The 20,926-nt window shown below is 44.8% G+C and overlaps 2 protein-coding genes across 8 annotated transcripts in view; both read left to right on the top strand.

Moving 5' to 3' along the window:
- Positions 1–8,564, top strand: part of KIF5A (kinesin family member 5A) — a 34,646-nt gene extending 26,082 nt beyond the window's left edge. Inside the window, exons 18-30 of one of the 4 annotated variants that reach the window (XM_036760365.1) lie at positions 359–417; positions 562–671; positions 1,010–1,111; positions 1,329–1,389; positions 1,654–1,725; positions 1,898–2,002; positions 2,524–2,544; positions 4,023–4,239; positions 4,625–4,778; positions 5,305–5,387; positions 5,777–5,804; positions 6,612–6,727; positions 7,961–8,140. In XM_036760365.1, the coding sequence (XP_036616260.1) occupies positions 359–417; positions 562–671; positions 1,010–1,111; positions 1,329–1,389; positions 1,654–1,725; positions 1,898–2,002; positions 2,524–2,544; positions 4,023–4,239; positions 4,625–4,778; positions 5,305–5,387; positions 5,777–5,804; positions 6,612–6,690 (1,091 nt within the window). In that variant the 3' untranslated portion in view covers positions 6,691–6,727; positions 7,961–8,140. Of the gene's footprint in view, positions 1–358; positions 424–561; positions 672–1,009; positions 1,112–1,328; positions 1,390–1,653; positions 1,726–1,897; positions 2,003–2,523; positions 2,545–4,022; positions 4,240–4,624; positions 4,779–5,304; positions 5,388–5,776; positions 5,805–6,611; positions 6,728–7,960 lie in introns of all 4 variants that reach the window. The other 3 variants (XM_036760363.1, XM_036760367.1, XM_036760366.1) reach the window with 3 other exon arrangements.
- A 2,119-nt stretch (positions 8,565–10,683) lies between these two features.
- Positions 10,684–20,045, top strand: PIP4K2C (phosphatidylinositol-5-phosphate 4-kinase type 2 gamma). Of its 4 annotated transcripts, none has more exons than XM_036761003.1 (11): positions 10,768–10,961; positions 11,180–11,273; positions 13,236–13,333; positions 13,703–13,799; positions 14,016–14,159; positions 15,542–15,688; positions 15,895–15,933; positions 16,774–16,887; positions 17,293–17,560; positions 17,928–18,031; positions 18,274–20,045. In XM_036761003.1, exons 3-11 carry the CDS (start codon positions 13,269–13,271, stop codon positions 18,352–18,354), a joined length of 1,059 nt encoding a protein of 352 aa, XP_036616898.1. In that variant the 5' UTR covers positions 10,768–10,961; positions 11,180–11,273; positions 13,236–13,268; the 3' UTR covers positions 18,355–20,045. The 4 variants fall into 4 exon arrangements, with proteins under 4 accessions (XP_036616896.1, XP_036616897.1, XP_036616898.1 ...); XM_036761005.1 differs by having other exon boundaries at positions 10,871–10,961; positions 11,180–11,217; XM_036761001.1 differs by lacking the exon at positions 11,180–11,273 and having other exon boundaries at positions 10,684–10,961.
- Positions 20,046–20,926: the final 881 nt, after the last annotated feature.

Below are 20,926 nucleotides of genomic sequence, written 5' to 3'. Positions count from 1 at the left end.
TCCAGACTCTGAGGCTAGCTCTCTCCATTACATATATTACATGTTCTCTTATGTGACGAGGGATAATTCTCTCCAAAACAAATAGCCGTGGGCTAGGCATTCATGCTCTGGTCAGAAACTGAAGATGTTAATTTTCATGCTATTCAGGTATTTATTTGCATGAGGTTTAATCCCTATTGACCTAAGACCTTCCCCAGCCCCTGCTGTATCAAGTCAGACTGTCCTAGATTGGAGAAACCTATTTTGGGGTCTGTTTAATCAGTATCCCCACCTTGACAACACCTCTTATCGCAAAGAAATGAGTTGTTTCCCTGGAAGAAGCATGTTCAGTGCTAATTTCTTCCCTACTCCTCCTCAGAAACTGTGAATGAAGTAGCCTTGAAGGACAAGGAACCAGACACACAGGATGCTGATGAGGTGAAGGTGAGGGAGAGGGGAGGGGGGAAAAGTTGGGGAAACTGCCAGGTTTTGGCAGAGTGAAGGGCTGGTCTGGATTTCACAGAGATGAAGTGTGGGGGACATCCTCTGTTCTTAAATGGGGGGCGGTGTTATTGTTTGCAGAAGACACTGGAACTGCAGATGGAGAACCATCGTGAGGCCCATCACCGGCAGCTGGCCCGGCTTCGGGATGAGATCAATGAGAAGCAGAAAATCATTGATGAGCTTAAGGAGTAAGGGAGCCTAACTAGTTGATCCTGTAGAAGCCCTCTGGTCACCCTGTCTTCCTTTATCTCCTCTAAAAATTATTCTGAAGCCCTGGAATAAATCCTTCAATTGTTCTCTCATTCATTCAACAAACATTTTGTATGTGAGCACTATGTTAGGTGCTGTGGAGGAAACCAAGAATATATTTGAAACCGTTTTCAATTCGTACCTGGGGACACCGACCCCCATTAGGCTCTGATAGCTAAAGGTAGATAGGTCAGTTCTGAACTGCTTCTTCTTGAAGGGGAAAAAAGATAAAAATCTGTTTTTCTTTCTTTATTCCTGTTATTTTTAATCTTTACAGCCTAAATCAGAAGCTACAGCTGGAGCTAGAAAAACTGCAGGCTGACTATGAAAAGCTCAAGAGTGAGGAGCATGAGAAAAGCATCAAACTGCAGGAGCTGACGTGAGTGTGTCTATAAACCCCTGGATGCATGAACACATGGACTGGCATCTAGGCCTTCATGCATGACTGTGCCCATACACAAGACAAACTTGTCCCCATATATCTGTCAAGACAGGATAATTTGGTGGGGAGCAAAGAGAAGGGGAAAATAGGTCATGGTCAGAAACAAATTCTAACTACTTTTTCCAAATATCTCATGATGTTTATCTGGCTGAAGATTTCTCTATGAGCGACAGGAGCAGTCCAAGCAGGACCTCAAGGGGCTGGAGGAGACTGTTGTGAGTAATATTGTACAAGGCTTTGGGAAATCAATATTATTTGACTAGTAATCTTTATTAAGATGCCAACACTTTTAAAAGGGAGAGATCTTTGCCTTCAGACTCCTTCCCAAACCTAATTCTCCTGTCCCTTTTTCAAACTCTAGAGTTAAATGGATGTCTCTCATCAGAAGGCATCAATTAAAGTTCAGTGTTTCACTTTGGTCCACGGAAGTGATATATCCGGTTTCCTAGCTCTTTTAGCCTTTTTTTTCTCCTTTATAGGCCCGGGAACTCCAGACCCTCCACAACCTTCGCAAGCTGTTCGTTCAAGACGTCACGACTCGAGTCAAGAAAGTGAGTGCCATTTCCAGTGTCTTCCTATTCCTGCTCTCTCTCTCTCCTTTCCCTTGTATTACCCAAGACTCCATTATGTCAAGTTGGGCTGACAGTTTGGACAAACGTCTTATAAGGTTCTGATAAGGATGTCTCCTGATCTATCCTGATACTATACTCCTTTCTACCCAAGAGTGCAGAAATGGAACCCGAGGACAGTGGGGGGATTCACTCCCAGAAACAGAAGATTTCCTTTCTTGAGAACAACCTGGAACAGCTTACAAAGGTTCACAAACAGGTAGGGCTGGAGGAAAGAGGATGGTAGGGTTTCCTGATGACAGTTTTTCTGGCTATTCATCCCTTACCTGGGTGCTTATTAGACTGAAGAGAAACTTAGTTTCAATGTTTTTTTTTTCTGCTCCTGTTCCTAAAAATACTATCTTTATATTTGGCTTTATTTTTCCCTTTCTTTCATGACTGTTGTTTACCTTTCTAAACACTGCTAAGTATGGAGATCTCTAGCTCCATCTTGGGGAGAGGAGTTGGGGTGACCTGGAATAAAGAGAAATGGGTTGGAATTGCAGCAAGAATTTCCACTGGGCTTTAGGAAGAACATCCTAACAGATGGGAGATAAACAGGGAAACAAAGGAAATTGTATATCCTGTAGGGGCCTAGGCTTGAGGGAGGGAGTCAGGGGAATGGACAATATGACCTCTAGATGGCTCAACTAGCCTGAGGTAGGGGGCTAGTCCATGACTCTTGTATGTTAAGTTGCTGCCTTTCTGTCCTCCCCCCTCCTCTCTGCTGCGGCTTCTTAGCTGGAAGACTGGGTATCCAAGGTATGGGGGGGAGGGAGAGAAAGAGGGGGTGGCTCAGAGGAATCAGGACAGGAAATGTTTGGTGTATTCAAAACATGGATACTTTCCTCTTACTTCCAAGATATTTCAGCCTTACTGGCAGGCTTCAGCAGTTGACTAATGGGCATTTTACCATTCCAAGCAATGTACTCCACTTTGACTTCACTCTCTCGTAGTATGAAGGCAGATTTAATTCCCCACCACAGGCCAGTAGGTTATTGTTGTAGTGTTCACCTATAGTGTTAACTTATTCATTTACTTTGCACCAGGAAAAGGCTTTATTGTACTTTCTTTCTCCAGTCCTCCTAGAGATGCAACATTTCCCGGAAGAGGATGTTTGATTCTCTTGCATTTGTCACTGAATTCCTTCCCCATCCATCTCTTGCCTAGGTCTACATGAGAGCATGTCCCAATCAAAAAATAAAATCCAACTAGAATGGGTAGGTTAGTGTCTAACACAAACAGGATATATTCCCTATAGGAAGAGGATAGGAAAAAGGAACTGGCAACAATTCTCCAGGCTGTGCTACAGTCCTGTTACAAAATGTGCCCAAATTGGAGAATCAGTGAGACAATGTTGCTTTTAATCTAAGCTTAATATGAAGTTGAAACCACACAGAAATCTTTCCAGTTTCAATTCCCTTTCTCCACTTCTCCCTCCCATTCTGCTGTTATTTTTATTCCCCTGGAGCCCCACCAATCCTGTTCCTTTGTCTCCCTATGCATTTCCTTCGGTTCTTGTGTGGAATGTGGTGAAAAATTTAGGGATGTGTTTTTAGTCTGCAGGGGATGATTTTGTTTATTCCAACTGTCCCTTAGCCTTATCCACAAGGGGAGGGAAGCCCCAGGAGACCCTCTAATATGGGGGCAAGGTGCACAAGGCTGTAAGAATTCAAACATTTTCTTTCCTCCCTGTGGGGCTTTGTTTGTGTGAGTGTGTGTATGGAATGGGGTTGGGGGTGTGTGCTCATGGCTTCTGCTCTGCATTGCACTTGACCTTCTATCTTCTTCTTGCCATCTTACAACTCACCTCTTTCCCTTATCATCCTCTCCCCCAACAGCTGCTGTGTTTTGCTGCCTCCCCTTCCGCATGCCCACACTTTATCTCTGATTATGGGTATTTTACCTGTTATCCCTCAACCCTGAAGCATTGGATCCCCATTCCTTACTGTAGCCGTGGGACTGGAGAGACAGGAGCTCTAAGAGGGAAAGGGAGAAGACAATATGACTAATGGGGATGTGAGGCTGTGAGTGTGGCTACTTAGTGGCAGGGCTACCTTTTCTTCCTGACCTCCGGCTGACAGCAGTGTTTGAGGAAGGAAGTAGGGCCTAGGATGGGTGAAATCCTGTGGGATTATTTCTTCTCCCTTTCTTGACTCCCTTTTTTTGATCTTTCAATTTATCTGTCTCTCTCCTGGTTTCTTTTTGCCTCTTTTCCCTCTCCTTTGCCCACACCAAAGCTGGTTCGTGACAATGCAGATCTGCGCTGTGAGCTTCCTAAGTTGGAGAAACGACTTAGGGCTACGGCTGAGAGAGTTAAGGCCCTGGAGGGTGCACTGAAGGAAGCAAAGGAGGGAGCCATGAAAGATAAGCGCAGATACCAGCAAGAGGTAGACAGAATCAAGGAAGCCGTGCGCTACAAGAATGCTGGCAAGAGAAACCACTCTGCTCAGATTGGTAAGTGGTGGGGAGAAGGTAGAGTTAGGGAGTGGGGCAGGCCTGGTGTGAAAGATCTCTGCACCCTCAGTATTCACAGCAGCCTTCCTGAGATGGCAGGGCCTTCCTCCTGAATAGCGACAGCTCCTGCTGCTGTGTGGCACCCTGATGGCCTCATGTACCCCTTTCCCTGTGAGGCCAGATAAATCCCCAGAATGTCAAGCTGCTAGTCACTTTTCACAGTGGAAGGATGTTACTGTTTTCCCTCAACGGAACAAATGGGAAGAAAAAACAATGGATTTCTTCAAAGGCCATTCAGGCCAAACCAGGGAACAAAATAACTTCAGGGGGTAAAAACTGTTGAGGCAGCATGTTTAGTATTTGAGTCCTCATCTTCTCTTTACAGCCAAACCAGTCCGGCCTGGCCACTATCCAGTGTCTTCACCCACCAATCCTTATGGCACCAGGAGCCCCGAATGCATCAGCTACACAAACAATCTCTTCCAGAACTACCAGAATTTGTACCTGCAGGCTGCACCTAGTGCTACTTCAGACATGTAGTGAGTAACCACAGTGGGAATGAGGTCACTGTCCAATATTCAGGAGGCTTTAATACCTGTAAGACTATGATCAGGGGGCAGCTAGGTGGCGCAGTGAGTAGGGCACCAGCCCTGGAGTCAGGAGTACCTGAGTTCAAATCCAGCCTCAGACAACTTCACACACTTTACTAGCTGTGTGACCTTGGGCAAGTCACTTAACCCCAGTTGCCCTGCCTTCCCCCCTGCAAAAAAAAAGACTATGATCAGGCAGAATCCCCAAAACTCATTTTGAATGACTTTGTTTTTGACCCTGTCTCTTGTTCTCTCCCCCACAGCACCCCCCAACAATCCCAATAATAAATTGGACTAGGAATAGGTACCAGCCCTCCAAGTTAAAGGTTAATTGTTCCTTAATTCCTGCTTTGGGAAGCCTCCATCACTTTAATATTAGAATATGACTTTATTTCTGGAGGTGGGGAAGATAGTGGTCTTAAAGCTTGGAGAGGAGCTAAGCTGACATCTACTCTCCTCTACCCTTCTCATCCAGCTTTGGTAACTCCTTTGCCAGCGGTGGAACCCCCTCATCCAGTGGCAATCTGGCTTCCTACCAGAAGCTAAACATGGATAATGGTAAGAAGGAGAGGGCATTTGTTGTTCAAGGATTCTTTGTTGGTGGGGAGGCAGTTTGGGAGAACCAATAAGAACGAGTGACCGTGGGGTCCCTATCTGTCCAATACCATCCCAAATCTCTTGTCACTTCTGGGGCTGGGACTCTCCTCTTTTGATTCTTCCCTTAGTGAGAGAACAGAACAGCCTCTTCCTTAGAACCCCCCCACCATTCCCAAGGAAATCTGGTGAAGGAGCTCATTTATAATAGGAAGGCAGCTATATCTCAAAGTCCCCAAGGGGTTCCGAAGGTACGGGGGAAAAGAAACTTAGAAAATTGCTACTTGATACCCTGCCTCCTTGTTTGTTTATCTCCCTTTGTTTCCTCTACTCACAATGATTGATTTCTCCAGGAAATGCCACAGACATCAATGACAACAGGTACAGAGGCTTCCCTGTTTTAGGGTGTCTCCTTGGTGGGTGGGGTGAATCAGGGGTGTGCTGGAGCTAGCTCAAACCGAGCCAATTTAAAGATTTCTAGCGTGAACATTTAAATCTCAGAAAATTGGAAAATGTTACAACTCAGTGCTTGACTTATTGTTTGTTGTCCAGATATAAGGAAGAAATGGAGAAAATGTTAATTTTTCCTGGAGACCCAGGTGTTAAACATTCACCAGCACACCCCCGAGGGGAGTCCTTAAATTTCTCTAACTCTCTCCTGGAGGTTCCCTGGCTTAAGCTATAAAAGGTGGGAGGAGGTATTGGGTGGGGCTCACTGAGACCATTCTTCACACTACTCTAGCTACTAAGGTTATCCCAATCCTATCCCCACTTTAACGCAGAACTGCTCTCTTCATCAATCCAGATAGAATTCTTCCAGTACTTAAGCCAGAATTGAACCAGTATGGTCTGTGATGAAATTTATTTTCTCATTTCACCTCTACTGTGACATGCAACTTTGGGCAAGTCTTTTATATCCGGAGTCAGAGAAACTGTATTTGACTCATGGTTCTGCTATTCACTACCATTTAATCTGGCAGGTCCTCAGTTTCCTCATCTGTAAAAGGAGGCTAATGGAATAATTTTTAAAGTCCCTTCCAATTCTAAATCTATGATCCTATGAATAGTCCTTGTCTTTCTTTACTTCCACACAAACGTGTGGTGAAAGTAAAATGAGAATATGTTAGAAAATGGTTCATAATCGAGGAGTAGTGATGGACAGTATTATCTAGCTGTTCTCTTCTTTAGGAGTGACCTGCCCTGTGGCTGTGAAGCTGATGAACAGGCTAAGCTTTTCCCCCTTCATCAAGAGACAGCAGCCAGCTAATCCTCCCCCATGAACTGATGCATATCTGCACTTTGAGGTAATTTTAGGTGTCTAACAGAGACCAGCTTCAGTTTGCTTCCCTATAGTTGGTCAACACTCCTCTCACAGCTCCAAATTGTTTCCTATCCATAGGGAGATTTCTGCCTTTCTCTCTCAAATGTTGCACACATGCTGCCTTGCCTGACATTCATTTCCTTAACGTACACTTATGTTCTTGCCAGGTGGAGACGGCTCTAGCCACAGTGCCACTAGAGGTCACTGGTACATGTCCAAAGAGCAAATCTGGGAAGTTGGGCAGGGAGAGATCTAAAAAAGGCAGGAACAGAGTTAAGAGTTCAAGGATGGGAAAAGACTTTGAGAGATCATATAATTCCTACACCTAAATTATTTTAGATTGACTTTATGTATCCTGAACTAAGAAATCTTCAGGAAAAGAGCCATCCCCCACACTTTGCTTCCCAACATTTTCGTTTTTGTTTCCTTCCAGTGACCTGTTGGAAATCTCCTTTTTGGTCTATCTTTCCCTCCAGATTCAGCTGAAGCCCTTTTTTTTAACTTTGTGATGGGGAGATGGGAGTGGGGTAGGGGGAGCGGACAAGAAACATGATTTCACCTTTTTAGAGGCTGCCTGTTCAGAGCTTTCTGATTCATGGCCATGTCCTTACATATTTTCTACATAACTCTCCTAGGTCTCTAAGCCCTAGGTCCTTTCCTTCTCACTTGGATTTTCTCCAAGATCCCCCTTAGATTTAGAACTTGACAAAAGGCTTTTCTCAGGCTCGCTATTTTAGATCCCTGGGGACCATTAACAGAGAAGACACTAGTAGTCTTTCGATTAAATTCAATAAACATTTTATATGTCTAATACATGTAAGGTACTGTGCTAGGTGCTGGGGATAGACAGATGACAGTAAAATGATCCTTTCACTCAAGGAAATTTACATTCTTGCTTCAGCCAGGGCAGCAATCCAGGTCAAATACCCTGAGAAAGAGCTCAACTAGAAATTTACCTAGGATGGGCAAGCCCAATCTTATACAAAAATACCAGAAAGACAGGGGAAAAACTATGAACCAAAGAGGTGTTGCAGATATGGGGATGAAGAGAGGTAGGGAATAATGAGAGAAAAAGAGGCTGGGGATTGGTGGAATTTATGTATATTGGCATTGTGCCAAAAATCTGTGAAAATTAGTGTGCCTTTTTGAATCAAAAAACTTAAATGTTTTTTATGGCTGGGCTGCAGAGTGATCCCAATTTCTTTTTCTTCCCCAGTTTCTAAGAGGGATTGAGGCCTCTCCTCTCAGCATGCTGCAAACCTGTGGTCTCTGATACTAACCCCTTTCCCCAATTCTCGTTGTTCAACTGTATCATGTTTGATGTCTTTCTCTTGTTCTCTGTATATCTCTGTGTACTGTATATCAAAACTGCTGCTATGTCTTTTTTTCCACTGTCTTACTCTTGAAGGTATCTAATGATGTATCTAGCAACTTTTTATGCATAGTCTACCCCACTCACTTGGGGTAGTAAGGAGGAAGGTGAAGGTTTTTTCTTCTCTCTCATGTATTTGTCATTCACACTGAGTGGTATTAATCACTGAGTTAGGGTCACTGGTAAAGGGGGCAAATGGTAAAGATGGAAAAAAGAAAGCTAGAGGCCCATGGCCTTTCTTATTTAAAAACAAAGCCTTAAGTTGAAGAATGTTTTGGCTTTATTAACAAGTTACAGAAAACTTTTTTTCATATATTTATTAAGCAGGGGTGGTTAGATTTCCTACCCACTGAGGATTCCAGATATTTACCTCTGTCCTCCAAAATCTGTCTGTCTTTCCCTTTTGTTGTTCTCTGGGCATTGAAAACATGAGTGGCTGAAATCACTATCTCCCTCTCCTTTATTTCTGCCCTTTGTACATGCCACCTGATACTTTCTGCCCAGAATTCCCAGAGCAACACTCTAGTGATGGAGAAGCAGGGGACTTGATCCCTTCAACCTTTCTTCACAGAGCCTGGCAAATAACTGCTTGTCTCTTTTTTAAAACCATAGTGGATAGAGAACAGACAAATGGTAGTTGGCATTGTCTGTCTTCTTGAATTTCTCCCAGTGTAATAGAGTAAACAGGTAGGGAAATTTCTTGCACCTATTTGCAACACCAACCTCAAGGTATGGAGGAGGTGAGCTGGACCCCTTTATCTTTGTTCCATATTATGCTGCCTTATGCTCTTACCTCTCCCCATCCATCCTACTTCTTGGTTTGGGGTTTTCTAGTTGTCAGAAGAATGACTGTCTCTAGATTTATTCCTTCCAAGCTGGGGGCAACAATCTCTCCAAATTTCTATTTTATGTTTCTTCAGCAAGAATCCTTTCCAAAGAGTGCACTTTAAGGAAAAAGGGAGGGGAAACATTTAAGGAAGTAGAGCTTGAAGACTTCATATGTAGGAGCTCCAACTATACCTTCCCTTAGCCACTGGGTAGAAGAAAGGGTCAGAATTTTGATTTGGTTTTGGTCTAACCCCTTCTTCCATCCAACTTTGCCTACCTGCAAGTAGTTCTGTAGATAAGTGCAAGACCGGAGGACTTAGAAAGAAAACAAGATTTCCTTTTTTCTCTTAAGGGTCACCAGAATAGTCTAGAAGCTTGTAAATGAAAATCTTATCTACAGGGCCTAAAGTCCCTTCTTCCAATTTTTGAGGGAGGCTTGGGGAGGAATCCAAGGAAGAAAACAGGGAAGGAAGTGTCTGCCCTATAGACAGGATAAAGAAACCACTTAGATTTCTTTCTAAAGTTACCCTAAGGCATAAGTCCAGGATAGAAAGAACTAATTTTTCAAAAATTTCTCATTTTCTCAAACAAAACTGTCACATCCCTAGAACTAATCTTTCTTTAAAAAAAAAAAACAACCACATCTCCACGTCTAGCAATGACTAGGAGACTGCAGAACTAAATATTTTCCCCAAGACAAATCTACATCTTTGAGGCAAAAGGAAAAAAGGGGGAGAAAGGGAAGAGGAAACCATCCATACACAGCCATACCTCTTAGGATTATAGAATTTACCAGACTCTAATTAGAGCTAAGGGCGGATAAGATAGAGTCTAAAAGTACCTGGGAGGTTAATGCTGAAGGAAGTCATACACTGATAAAGAAATAAGGGTAAAGTCTCTGATCAAATGAAAAACCATTTTATTTAGCAAAGGGACTTTCTGCCAATATTCGCTACCAGGGGACCCGAGTCCAGTATGTCTTATGTAATAGTGCCATTTAATTATTCTTTTAAGGAGCAGATGAGTTGTGAAGGCATGGTGTGGGGGGAAGACAGGTGTGCAAATAAGGTTAGTGGAAGAAGGGCTGGGAATGTATCACTCGCTATACACACGCACGCAACAGAAAAAAAAATCCTTCCATGAAGGCCTCATCCTGCATCCGCATACTCCTCCTCCTCCTCCTCGCGTCATCCGTCCCCTCCCTCTCCTAGAGCCTGGGTCACAGCATCTGGCTGGCCCACCCACATCTGCCAAACGTTGCATGTCGGAGTGGAAGAAAACACAACACAAACCCCAGTATCTATTAAAGTACGAGCGGATATCTTTAAAAATAAAACGAAAACGTTAACCTTTCTCCTGCCTGCCTACGTGTTTTCGGGGGGAAGGCGGGGAGGAGGCTGGACGTGAACCACGGCGGGAGGGGAAGGGCACTTACAGCAGAGTCCCTGCCTCCGGCAGGCCCTCCTCCCCTCGGGCTCGGACCCGGGGCTCCGCGCCCCGCAATATCGCCGCAGGGACCGGGGCGGGCCGGGAGGAGCGGGCCGCCGATGGCCCAGCCCTCGGCCTCCCCCTCCCTCTCCCCCGCCTGGGCACACACTCGCTCCGGCCTGCTCCAGGTGAGAGGATGACGCGTTCACGTCACGGGGGGGTGGGGTGGGGTGGTGCAGTACTCCGGCTTCGCGCCGGCGCGTTCCCATCCTCGCTGCCCCCGGACCGCCCCCCTCCCCGCCCGTCCTCCCGTCACGTGACGGAGGTGCAGGTGAGCAGCACTTCCGGGGGTGGGCGCTAGCATCGCTGCTCCTAGCTCGGGCTCCGGCTCCGGCAGGTTCGCAGGGGTCAGGCTATGGCGTCCTCCTCTGCCTCGTCGGCCACCGTACCGGCGGCAGCAGCGGGCCCCGGCCCGGGTTTCGGCTTCGCCTCCAAGACCAAGAAGAAGCATTTCGTGCAGCAGAAGGTGAAGGTGTTCCGGGCCGCTGACCCGCTCGTGGGCGTGTTCCTGTGGGGCGTCGCCCACTCGGTGAGACCCTGCCCCCCTCGTCCCTCCCCTCCCCCTTCCGGGCTGTGTCCTGGAGCCTCTGCGCTCCCGGGGGCCCCCAGGCCTCGCGTCCTTCTCCCCTCCCCCGTTCTGCTCGCCCGGGTTTCTGCGAGGAGGGACCCCGGGCGTCGGGGCCAGGCTGGGAAGGGTCCGGTCCCGTGGCTGGGGGCATTCACGTTCCTCTCCCTCCTGCTTTCTAGCCCCGGTCCTTGACTCCGAAGCCTCTGACTTAGCCCGGGTGAGCTCCAGGCTTCACGAGTCACCTAACCCCCTGTGTTCCCACAGTGTCCGGAGGTACAGCATGTCAGAGATGCAAACCCCACCTCCTCTTTCCAGCCTGGTTTCGAGCTTAGCCCTAACTCTCCTAACAGCTTCCATGGCTGCAGTGTTGGAACTTGGGGTCTTGGGGGCGGGGGCCCTGTTTGTCAGCTTTTTTTGGGGGGGGGATAAATCAGGGTTTAGGCTCAGCGCATGGCATACCTGCTTATTAAATGTTTATGGATCTTGAAGGGAAAGATCGTGAAGAATGTTCTCTTTAGGAGAAGAGAGAGACATCTGTTATTCCTACCTCTTAAGTGTAAAACAGACAGGGAAAGGATTAAGATTTCAGTAAGAAATAGGAAAGAAAATTAAGATTTTCTCAAGCCACCATTCCCGTATTCCCTAATATCAGAGACTCCCATCTACGTAAGTGCCAGGGTGGAAGAGGAAAGTAGTGTGTCTGGGCATCTTGGATTAACTGTCTTCCTTTGGTGTGGCCTTGGGCAGAAAAGGAGCTTCAGATTTCAACACTGTCTTTGTCCTGAAGGGTAGAACTAACATCTCACCCCATATATCATATGGATTTATGATTTGGGAAAGTGCGTTAGGTCAGTTAAACAACTCTGTGGTCTACAGTTTCCTAGGTGCTCAGTCTTGGGTTATCGTAATTGATCTGCAGACCCCAGTTATGAGGAACCTGTTTTTTATAGTTTATCTCCTCCCATTCCGCTCTACCCCCACACATAAGCTTTAGCAGAACATTTTTCTTATAAGTGTTTGGGGTTGGGAGAAGTCAACAAAGCACATGCCACATTGCCTTTAGGCTCCCTCCAGGGTGCAAGCTCCAGCTCAGTTTTCCTTTTCTAGGCTCAGATGAGTTGTCTCTTGAACATATGTCTTAATGATGATTCAGCTTATAGCACAGCAGGTGGAAGGGATGGCTTAATCTTAGGGAATGGCAAGTTATTTTTCTGGAGGAGTATGTGCTTTCTTTTCCAACTAAATGAGTTGCCACTGCAGTATAAAGGATTTAGATTAGACTTCATTCTCTTGGGAGATGTTTGGGAGGGGATGGATGTCAGCCTTGGGAGAAGGAGGAGGGGAAAGAAAAGTAAAATCAAAGGCATCTGCTCCTTTGGAGAGCCTCTGCATAGGAGGTTGTCCTTCACAATCCCCTTCCATATGGTACACTAAGCAACCCATAGATTCTAACACATTATTTGGGGCTTAGAGGAGAATAATGGGTTGGGAGGGTAAATCACTTTGTCCTTAATGAATGTGCTCCTAATGAGCTTGCACTTCCTGGCTGCCTAGATTTCTTTGGAAATCAGTTGCCCTTTTTTTGTTTGTTTGTTTGTTTATACCTTCTGAGATTGGGAGACCTTTTTTGAATAATTAGGTCAGAGCAGGTAGGACTAAGGAGAGAAATGTGCAAATGTGTATTTTCATTATTTATAGTCTTCCCCAGAGCCATCCTATTCCAAGCTTTTATTCACGGTCTCTATGTTCTGGACACTGGGTTTGTTAGATAAACTGGTCACTGCCATTAGGAATTGTTTATAGTTACTGGATCCTTCTCTCTTCCCTCTGCTCTTTCCTTGAGGCCCTTCTTATCTCCATCTGACTGAAATGATTGCATTTTAAAAACTGGAACACATATCTATTTGCCTTCAGCGTCTTGAGACTGCTAAGTGTTTTCTTTTCTTTAGAATTTCTCACAGCTTTTAAAATAAACTTGAGAAGCTTACAGGGTTTGCCTGATAAAATGACTTTGTGTTATAAGCATGAAGTCACATGGAGTGGATTTAGTGAGGGGCTTTAAGTAAAATTTGCCCACTTTTATCCTTAAGCAGTATGAGGGAATAGAGATTTTGATTCTCCCTCTGTTAGCACACCTAGATTTTTTTTTAAGGGATGAAGTTTAAACTGCTGGCTTTCCGCTACCCCAGCTCTTTTTTATTATCACTTACTATCCTTTGTTTGATTTTTCATTAGATCAATGAGCTTAGCCAGGTCCCACCCCCTGTAATGCTGCTTCCAGATGACTTTAAGGCTAGCTCCAAGATCAAAGTCAACAATCACCTCTTCCACAGGTGAGTGAGATTTCTTCCTTCCTCTTTCCTCTTATGTAAGTTGAGAGGATCTGTCTTTACCTCTCTCATAAGTCAGAAATATTTAAAACTTCAGGAGAGAGCCATAAAGGTTAAACTCTTAGAATAATAGAAGCTTAGAATTGGAAGAGATCTCCCCTGTAAGGGTTTACCTGGAGGAAATGTTTAGTGATATTCCTTTTTCACTTGCTCACATAGCAAAGTGACAGATCATGAGTCTTGGTACTTAGAGTCCTTCTTATTATTAACTCAATTAACAGTGGGCTCACTGCTCATCTCAGGGTGACTAACTTAACCTGGTTTGTGGTATATGCTACTATTAAGATGAGTGTTTACCCCTCAACACTCCAGGGAGAATCTGCCTAGTCACTTCAAGTTCAAGGAGTATTGTCCCCAGGTCTTCAGGAACCTTCGAGATCGATTCGGTATTGATGACCAAGACTACCAGGTAAGGGGGTGAAGTTGATTTCTCCTACCCAGCAAATGAAAGGAGGGCAGTATGGGTCTTTGAAACCAAATTTGGTTCTGAATTTGATATGTTATCTTCTCTTCTCTCCCTTGGCCTGGGTATTTCTTCTATTCCTACATGTTTTCAGTTGATTATTTTTCTTTCTTTTTTAGTGAAAGAGAGATCTCCATATCTGACCCCTGTTATATTTCCCAGGTTTCTCTTACTCGAAGTCCCCCAAGTGAGAGTGAAGGCAGTGATGGTCGATTCCTTGTGTCCTATGATCGAACTCTAGTCATCAAAGAGGTTTCTAGTGAGGACATTGCTGACATGCATAGCAACCTCTCCAACTACCACCAGGTTAGACCTTTAAATTTCATCCCAGCACTCCTCCCCACAAATGTCTATGTTGCTGTGGCCCCAAAAGACTATCCAATGCCTTTCCCCCTTTATATAGACCAATTTTTTTTCTTAAACAGACAGAGGTGTACTGTTGGAGCAGCTAAGTGACACTGTGGATAGAGCGCCAGGCCTGGTGTCAGGAAGTCTCATTTTCCTGAGTTCAAATCTGGCCTCAGACATATACTAGCTTTGTGACCTTGGGCAAGTCACTTAATCCTGTTTGCCTTAGTTTCCTCCTCTGTAAAATGAGCTGGAGAAGAAAATGGCAAACCACTCCAGTATCTTTGCCAAGGAAATACCAGATGGGATCACAAAGAGTTGGACATGACTGAAAAATGACTCAATAACAACATGGATTGTTATCACAAAGTGTGTGTGTGTGTGTGTGTGTGTGTATGTGTGTGTGTGTATATATGTATTAGTGCCTGGTGGTGTAGAAAAAGAATTGTGGCTATATTTCCTTTTCTCTGGGAGCTTACAACTTAAGATGAGCTGTACTGGAGACAGACATAGCATAGTATAAGCAGCAGATTAAGTTAGGGTCAATAAAACATTAACATCAATACCTGTCAGGCGTAAGAAAATATAGAGGATATAGCCAGCATCATTTATGGTGCAGGATGAGTCCGGGGGATCAGTCTACTCCCCTAAGATCAATTGAGGTATCAGGCGGTGATTGTCACATTTTTTTGGCCCATGGATCATGTTCTAGAGGTGTCAAAAACACTTTACCGACTCATCTTGGTTCTGTTTGCTGCTAATAAAAAACCTGGAAAAGGGAGGGATGAAAAAAGTGCTACTTCTAAGAAAGCACAAATGCCTTAATTCTTGAATCAAAAGCACAGGTTCTGTCCTATGTGAATATTATTTTTGCCCTAAATCAATCCATTGAGGAATTTCATTGTTCTAAAGGAAAGTGCTTAGGTTGGATCAGGACATCTGAGTTATAGATCTCAGTGTCACCAGCTGGGAAAATCTAGCAAATCACTTATCACCTAGAAATTTCCTGTTTATTCAGTTGTAATATAAGAATAACATATTTGATTGGCCTGTATTACAGAATTATTTGATAAGTGTGAACATTTAAATAAGAGGTATTATACAAATGGAAATTATTGAATTTTAAGAGCAGTAGGAATGATTAGGGGCATTTCTAGGAAGCTTGGTAACTGTGATCTCCTATCTTCTGGGCGTGGCTGAGTTTCAGGTTAGATTTTTCTCCCCCTTAACCTGGAACCACAGTGTGTGAACTCCTTTTGCTGGGTGGGTCTGACTGTTCCTCTTCTCTGATTTTTTTTTACATATCTTCATCTCAATCATCCCTGGGGCTCCCATCCTAGTATATAGTGAAGTGCCATGGCAACACACTGCTCCCCCAGTTCCTGGGAATGTACCGGGTGAGCGTTGACAATGAAGACAGCTACATGCTCGTAATGCGAAACATGTTCAGCCACCGGCTCCCAGTGCACAGGAAGTATGACCTCAAGGTAAGGGAGTGAGGAGGATAAAGAGAGTCAGGAAGGGGACTGGAAGAGGAGGTAGAAGATTGATCCTGTAGAAAAAGCCAGTGTCAGGTGAAGTGGTGAGGTTCACAAGGGAGCAATAAGAAGGGGGATTTGTTTGAAGAGCAATGTCCTCACCATTACTTTAAGCCACTTATTGACTATCTGTTTCTGGATCTTTCTTTTTGTAGGGTTCCTTGGTATCCCGGGAAGCCAGTGATAAAGAAAAGGTGACATTGGTTGTTTTTTTTTGGGGGGGGTGTGTGGCGGTATGTCTTGGAATGGAAGGGATATCCATTTCTGCTAATGAGGGAAGAAAAATGTCTTTGACTGAAGGATTCCCACAAATCATGGAAAGAGAGAGAATTATCTGGAAAGGCTTATATACAATTAAAAAGCAACTGCTTTTTAATCAGAGCTCAGCTAGATGGGGCTTCTCTGTGTGGGAAATGTTGGGGTTGGTACAAGAGCAGAGGATGGGATATACTAAATCTGAGGAATAAGTGTGTTGACTGTCTTCATCCCGTGAGTTTTCTGAATCTAAGAGAGAGATTTTTGTTGAGAGATGGAAGAGTAGGGATGTGTGCAAAGATTGGATTGGAAGCCATAGGTGTGAGAATAAACGAGATTTGATCCTAGGGGTAGCAGAAGCTCCAGACGTGAGTTGGTAGCAATCAGAGCAAGGTACAAACGCCGAGTGAAATATCATGTTGTGAGTTGATGAAGCAGAAACAGTTTAGAACATAAATTTCTAGAAGGTCAAGACTCCTTTTCATTTTGTCTTTGTGTCATTGCCTGGCATATGGTAGGTGATCAATAAATGCTTCTTGTATTTGATTAGTTATAAAGTTATTCTTAGGCTTTGGTCAGGTTTGTGTGTAGTTCTAGGCTTCGTGGTACTTTTAGGGGAAAGGCCCAGGAGGAGGGGTGTGGACTTGGGAGGGTGGCCTAGAAGAGTGAGAAGATGGAGCCCAAGACTAAGGGGGTGTGGAAGGGTTTTGGCTTTTTTTTTTTTGAGGCTGCATTGGAAAGGATTTATCATAAAACACTGTTTTCTCCATTCCTCTCAGGGTAAAGAATTGCCCACATTGAAGGATATGGACTTTCTTAACAAGAACCAGAAAGTTTATATTGGTGAGGAGGAGAAGAGAGTATTTTTGGAAAAGCTAAAGAGAGATGTGGAGGTGAGGTTTGCTGGGATTGACTCTAAAATGTTATCCTCTAATCATTCCTCCATAGGCAGCTATTTCTTCTAGTCTTAATGTAAAGGAGCCTCTCTTCTTTGTTCTTTCTGTTTGGTTTAGGTTGGGTTTGGAGGGTTGGAAACTTCCAGATTTGTAGTGGGAGATCCCTCACAACTCTGGTTAAGGGGGATGAGATGATAGGTTTGAGTTGTGAAAACAGGACAGTCATCTTGGACTCTGAATTAGGAAAGATCTGACTTGATATAAGGCTGCCTCTGCCGTTCATCCTCTTAAGCCTCTGTTTCTTTTCTCTGGAGATAGCCAGAATCATAGTGGGATGGAGGGGGTAGAATCCTGGAAGGCAAGAAGTGTTCTGGTATCTCTGACACATTGGCGGGCCTTCAGTTTCTAGTACAGCTGAAGATTATGGACTACAGCCTCCTATTGGGTATCCATGACATCGTTCGGGGGACGGAACCAGAGGAAGAAGGACTTGGGAGAGAGGAGGAACTGGAAGGGGAGGGGGACTGTGGTATGGCAGGACCTCCAGCTCTGGTTGGCTCCTGTGGTACCTCCCCTGAGGGAATTGGAGGCTATATCCATGCTCACCGACCCTTAGGCCCTGGAGAGTTTGAGTCCTTCATTGACGTCTATGCCATCCGAAGCGCTGAGGGTGAGTAGGATATTGGGGACAAGAGCTTTGGCGCTATTCCTAGTGGCCGGAAAAAAAATTCAAGGAGATGCTCAAGGGCAAGAAAAATTAGGGGAAAGTGATCATACTAGAGAATGGTACCTCTGAATTGGGCATATGTTGCCTTTGAAGGATGGTCTTACAGAATCTCAGGATTGGAAGAGATCTCAAAGGTCATCCAGTCTAACAAGAAGTCCCTCTATAATATCTGTGAAGCAAGTGGAGATAAGGCACATATATATATAGATAGCTGTGGATAAAATAATAAATAAGTGTTTGAGTGAGGATGGGGTGGGAAGTGGAAATCAGGTTTATACTTTGCCTTTCACCACGTTTCCTCACCTCTCAGGGGCCCCCCAGAAGGAGGTATATTTCATGGGCCTCATTGACATCCTGACCCAGTATGATGCCAAGAAGAAGGCGGCTCATGCAGCAAAGACTGTCAAGCATGGGGTGGGTATTCCCCATAGGCTTGTATGCTTTTCTGGCTCTCATTCCCACTTTAGGTCTCAGAAACAGTTCTTAGGGGAAGAGCTTCAGTTTTCTTTGGGAAGCTTTGTAATGATGAGGGGTTGGGGGGAAGGGATTAAAGAACTGAATGTGGAAATCAGAGGAAGGATTTGGGGTGAAGGAGCAGTCTATCCCCAGATCCACCCTCAACCTTCTCTTTGTTTCTTAATTCTCTCTTTCCACAGGCTGGTGCAGAGATCTCTACTGTCCATCCTGATCAATATGCCAAGCGGTTCCTAGATTTCATCACCAACATCTTTGCCTAGGAGACTGACTGGCACTCGATGACACCTCCTTAGACTTGGGTGGGGGAGGAAGGAGTGACGGCTGTAGGGGGAAGACCAAAGGAGTTAGGGGGTGTCCTCTTCCTTAGCTAAGTCCAGATTACCTCTCCCCATTCTCAGAGTAATGTCCTCTTTGCTTCTTGTCCTAACCACACCACCCCCAGAGTCAGCTTCATTAGGGTTTTACTGAGGACTTTTTGTTTTCTCTCCCAAGTGCCTTGATCTTTGTAAAATGTCATGTTATTTTTGTAAAATAGGAGGAGCTGGATTGGTTAGGGGGAGGGGTATCTTCTGATTCTGGCAGGACCAATGACTCTGGTTCCGGATGTTGCTCTGACCTGGAAAGCTTGAGCCAGACGTGGCTTGAACTTTGCTGTTTAACTTTATTGGAAGCACAGAGGTTTGCTCTTCACTCTTCCAGCATTCCCCCATGTACCTGGGGCAGATGTGGATTCAGCAAAGTACATAAGGTGGTGTAGCCAGTCTTGCTCACTGAAGTGGAGGGGTATGTGGAATATGTAGTCAGCAGGCTGGCTTCTCACTGGCTTGGGGGCTTGAGGGATTACTTGGCTTGGTTAGGGACTTTGAGTGGTTCCCTAGCCCTTTCCCCAGTGTCCTGGGCACCTGAGTCTTGAAGCATCCTCACTGTCTAGGCCTGAGTTGGGGTGGTTTGGTTGCTGCTCCTGGATACTAGAGCCTCTGTCCCTACCTGGGACTGCCATCAGGCATTTAGGTGGCTGGTCTGGGAGACTGGGGTGAAGAAAGATTATGGAGCTAAAAGCTCACTATATTTAATATTACTTTCTCTTTGTCTAGTTATTTCTGGGTATTGTTCCAGGGGCAGGGGAATTCCTCAACCTGGACCAAACCTGGTTATCTTTGGGGTGAATTGAATTCAGCACTATTCCTTCTTCCTCTCTCCCTTCAGCTTGATCATCAGCCTGCCCCCATTCAACCTGTCTTGTGCTGCTGTCATATCTCCCAGAAATAGGTGACATTGTCATCCCTATTCCCTACCTCCTGAGAGGAATCAGCCATAACTGCCCCTCCCTGAATCATATAGGAGTTGTATATCTAACTGGGGTTTGAGGGGCATCAGAGGAGTATGAGCCTAGGGGGAAAGGGGTATAGACTCACTTCGGTGTCAAGACAATCACTTCTTCCCAGGTTTTTCCAGTATTGTCCAAGGTTATGGGTCAATGCAGTGCTCCCTGTGTGGCTAGACTGTTCTGTCAATAAGAGGTAACCCTGTGAATATTTTCCCCCACCTACTCCCTTGCTCCCACTTTTATTCTTCAGGAGGAGAAAACTGAAAAGTGTGAGTGTGTGTGTGTGTGTGTGTGTGTAATGGCTGCTTGATTTTGTGTGTGTGCGACATCTGATATCTGCCTCCCTTTTATTCTCTCTCCAGGGGCCTGGTTGAATTTACTCCTTCCCCCTATCTTTCTCCTGTCTAAATGCAATAAAATTTAGGACACCAGCAACTGCCTTTCTCTAGAAATTGGTTTTCTGACCATGTAGCTGATGCATCAGGGGCAGTATGGGTGTCTTCATTTGTTGCAACTTCTTTTTTTTTGTAAAAAAAGAAAAGAAAGAAAAAATAATAATCTTGCATATTCCTATTGCTGTCTCAACATAGAAGTAAATTATTAAACCTGAACTGCTCCCTCTCAGTGCTATGTGTATTTTTGAGATTCAGTGTGCATAGGAGTACTAGACGTGGGGAGTAAGTAGACACTGCCTGGATGGGAATCCCACATTACAAATTTGCTCGTGTATATTTTTAGCCAAAGGCAAACAATCTCTAATCTTACGTCCTCATCTGTGAAATGGGTATGCCTTTAATCCTTCACAAGGTTGTTAAAGGGATAAAATGAGATTAAAATGCTTTGGAAACCCTAAGATGCCATAAAAAGCTAGCTGTTATTTTTGTGTTGGGGTTCAGAACAAGGAGCAGGGAGCTGAAAGGGCTAAAGGCAAAACTGGTGCCCCAAACCTGGAGAAATGTCTTGAAGGTGGGCCCTGATGATCCATAAAGGAACATAGAAGCTTTCTGGGGTGGAAGCAAGGTGGGGGGGAAGAAAGAGAAGAAAATGCCTTGAGTTGGAGTTTTTTGTTTTGTTTTTGCCTTAGGAATATAATAGTTTTAGATTATGATTGGAGAGGCAGAGAGTTCGAAGTATTTCCCAAGTATGAGAACTTTGAGGTGCCAGATACTGAACTCGGAGGTTAACCTCCTGGGATCTGGGTTTCTTGGAACACACAGCTCTTCAATAAAATGCATGTGTCCTTTCAGCAGAGAAGCTGAGTAAGAAGCATATGTTAATATTCCTTCCCCAAGCTTCTTGGGAAGAAATCTGGCTGCAAGGGAGAGAGTGGGTGAGGGGAAGGATACAGCTGGGTCCTGGGAAAGCATGCTCTAGAAAGATCAGTCATCTAGTCCCAGGGGTGGGAAGAGTAGATTGACAGTGCTCCCCCAACAGTCCCCTGGGATTTCCAAAAGCCTCCTTATTAAATTCCTTTTTGACTGCTGGGAAAGAAAAAAAAAACTTTT

Source organism: Trichosurus vulpecula, chromosome 5 (genome assembly GCF_011100635.1).
Source record: "Trichosurus vulpecula isolate mTriVul1 chromosome 5, mTriVul1.pri, whole genome shotgun sequence".
Taxonomy (NCBI): Eukaryota; Metazoa; Chordata; class Mammalia; order Diprotodontia; family Phalangeridae; genus Trichosurus; species Trichosurus vulpecula.
The sequence above is the reverse complement of the archived record's forward strand: the minus strand, read 5'-3'. Positions and strand labels throughout refer to the sequence as shown.

Coding starts and splice junctions, on each gene's coding strand:
- PIP4K2C (XM_036761001.1), top strand. CDS start 10,788: ATGGCGTCCTCCTCTGCCTCGTCGGCCACCGTACCGGCGGCAGCAGCG. Junction 14,160..15,541: donor ACCTCTCCAACTACCACCAG/GTTAGACCTTTA, acceptor CTCCCATCCTAG/TATATAGTGAAGTGCCATGG. Junction 17,561..17,927: donor TGCCATCCGAAGCGCTGAGG/GTGAGTAGGATA, acceptor CTCACCTCTCAG/GGGCCCCCCAGAAGGAGGTA.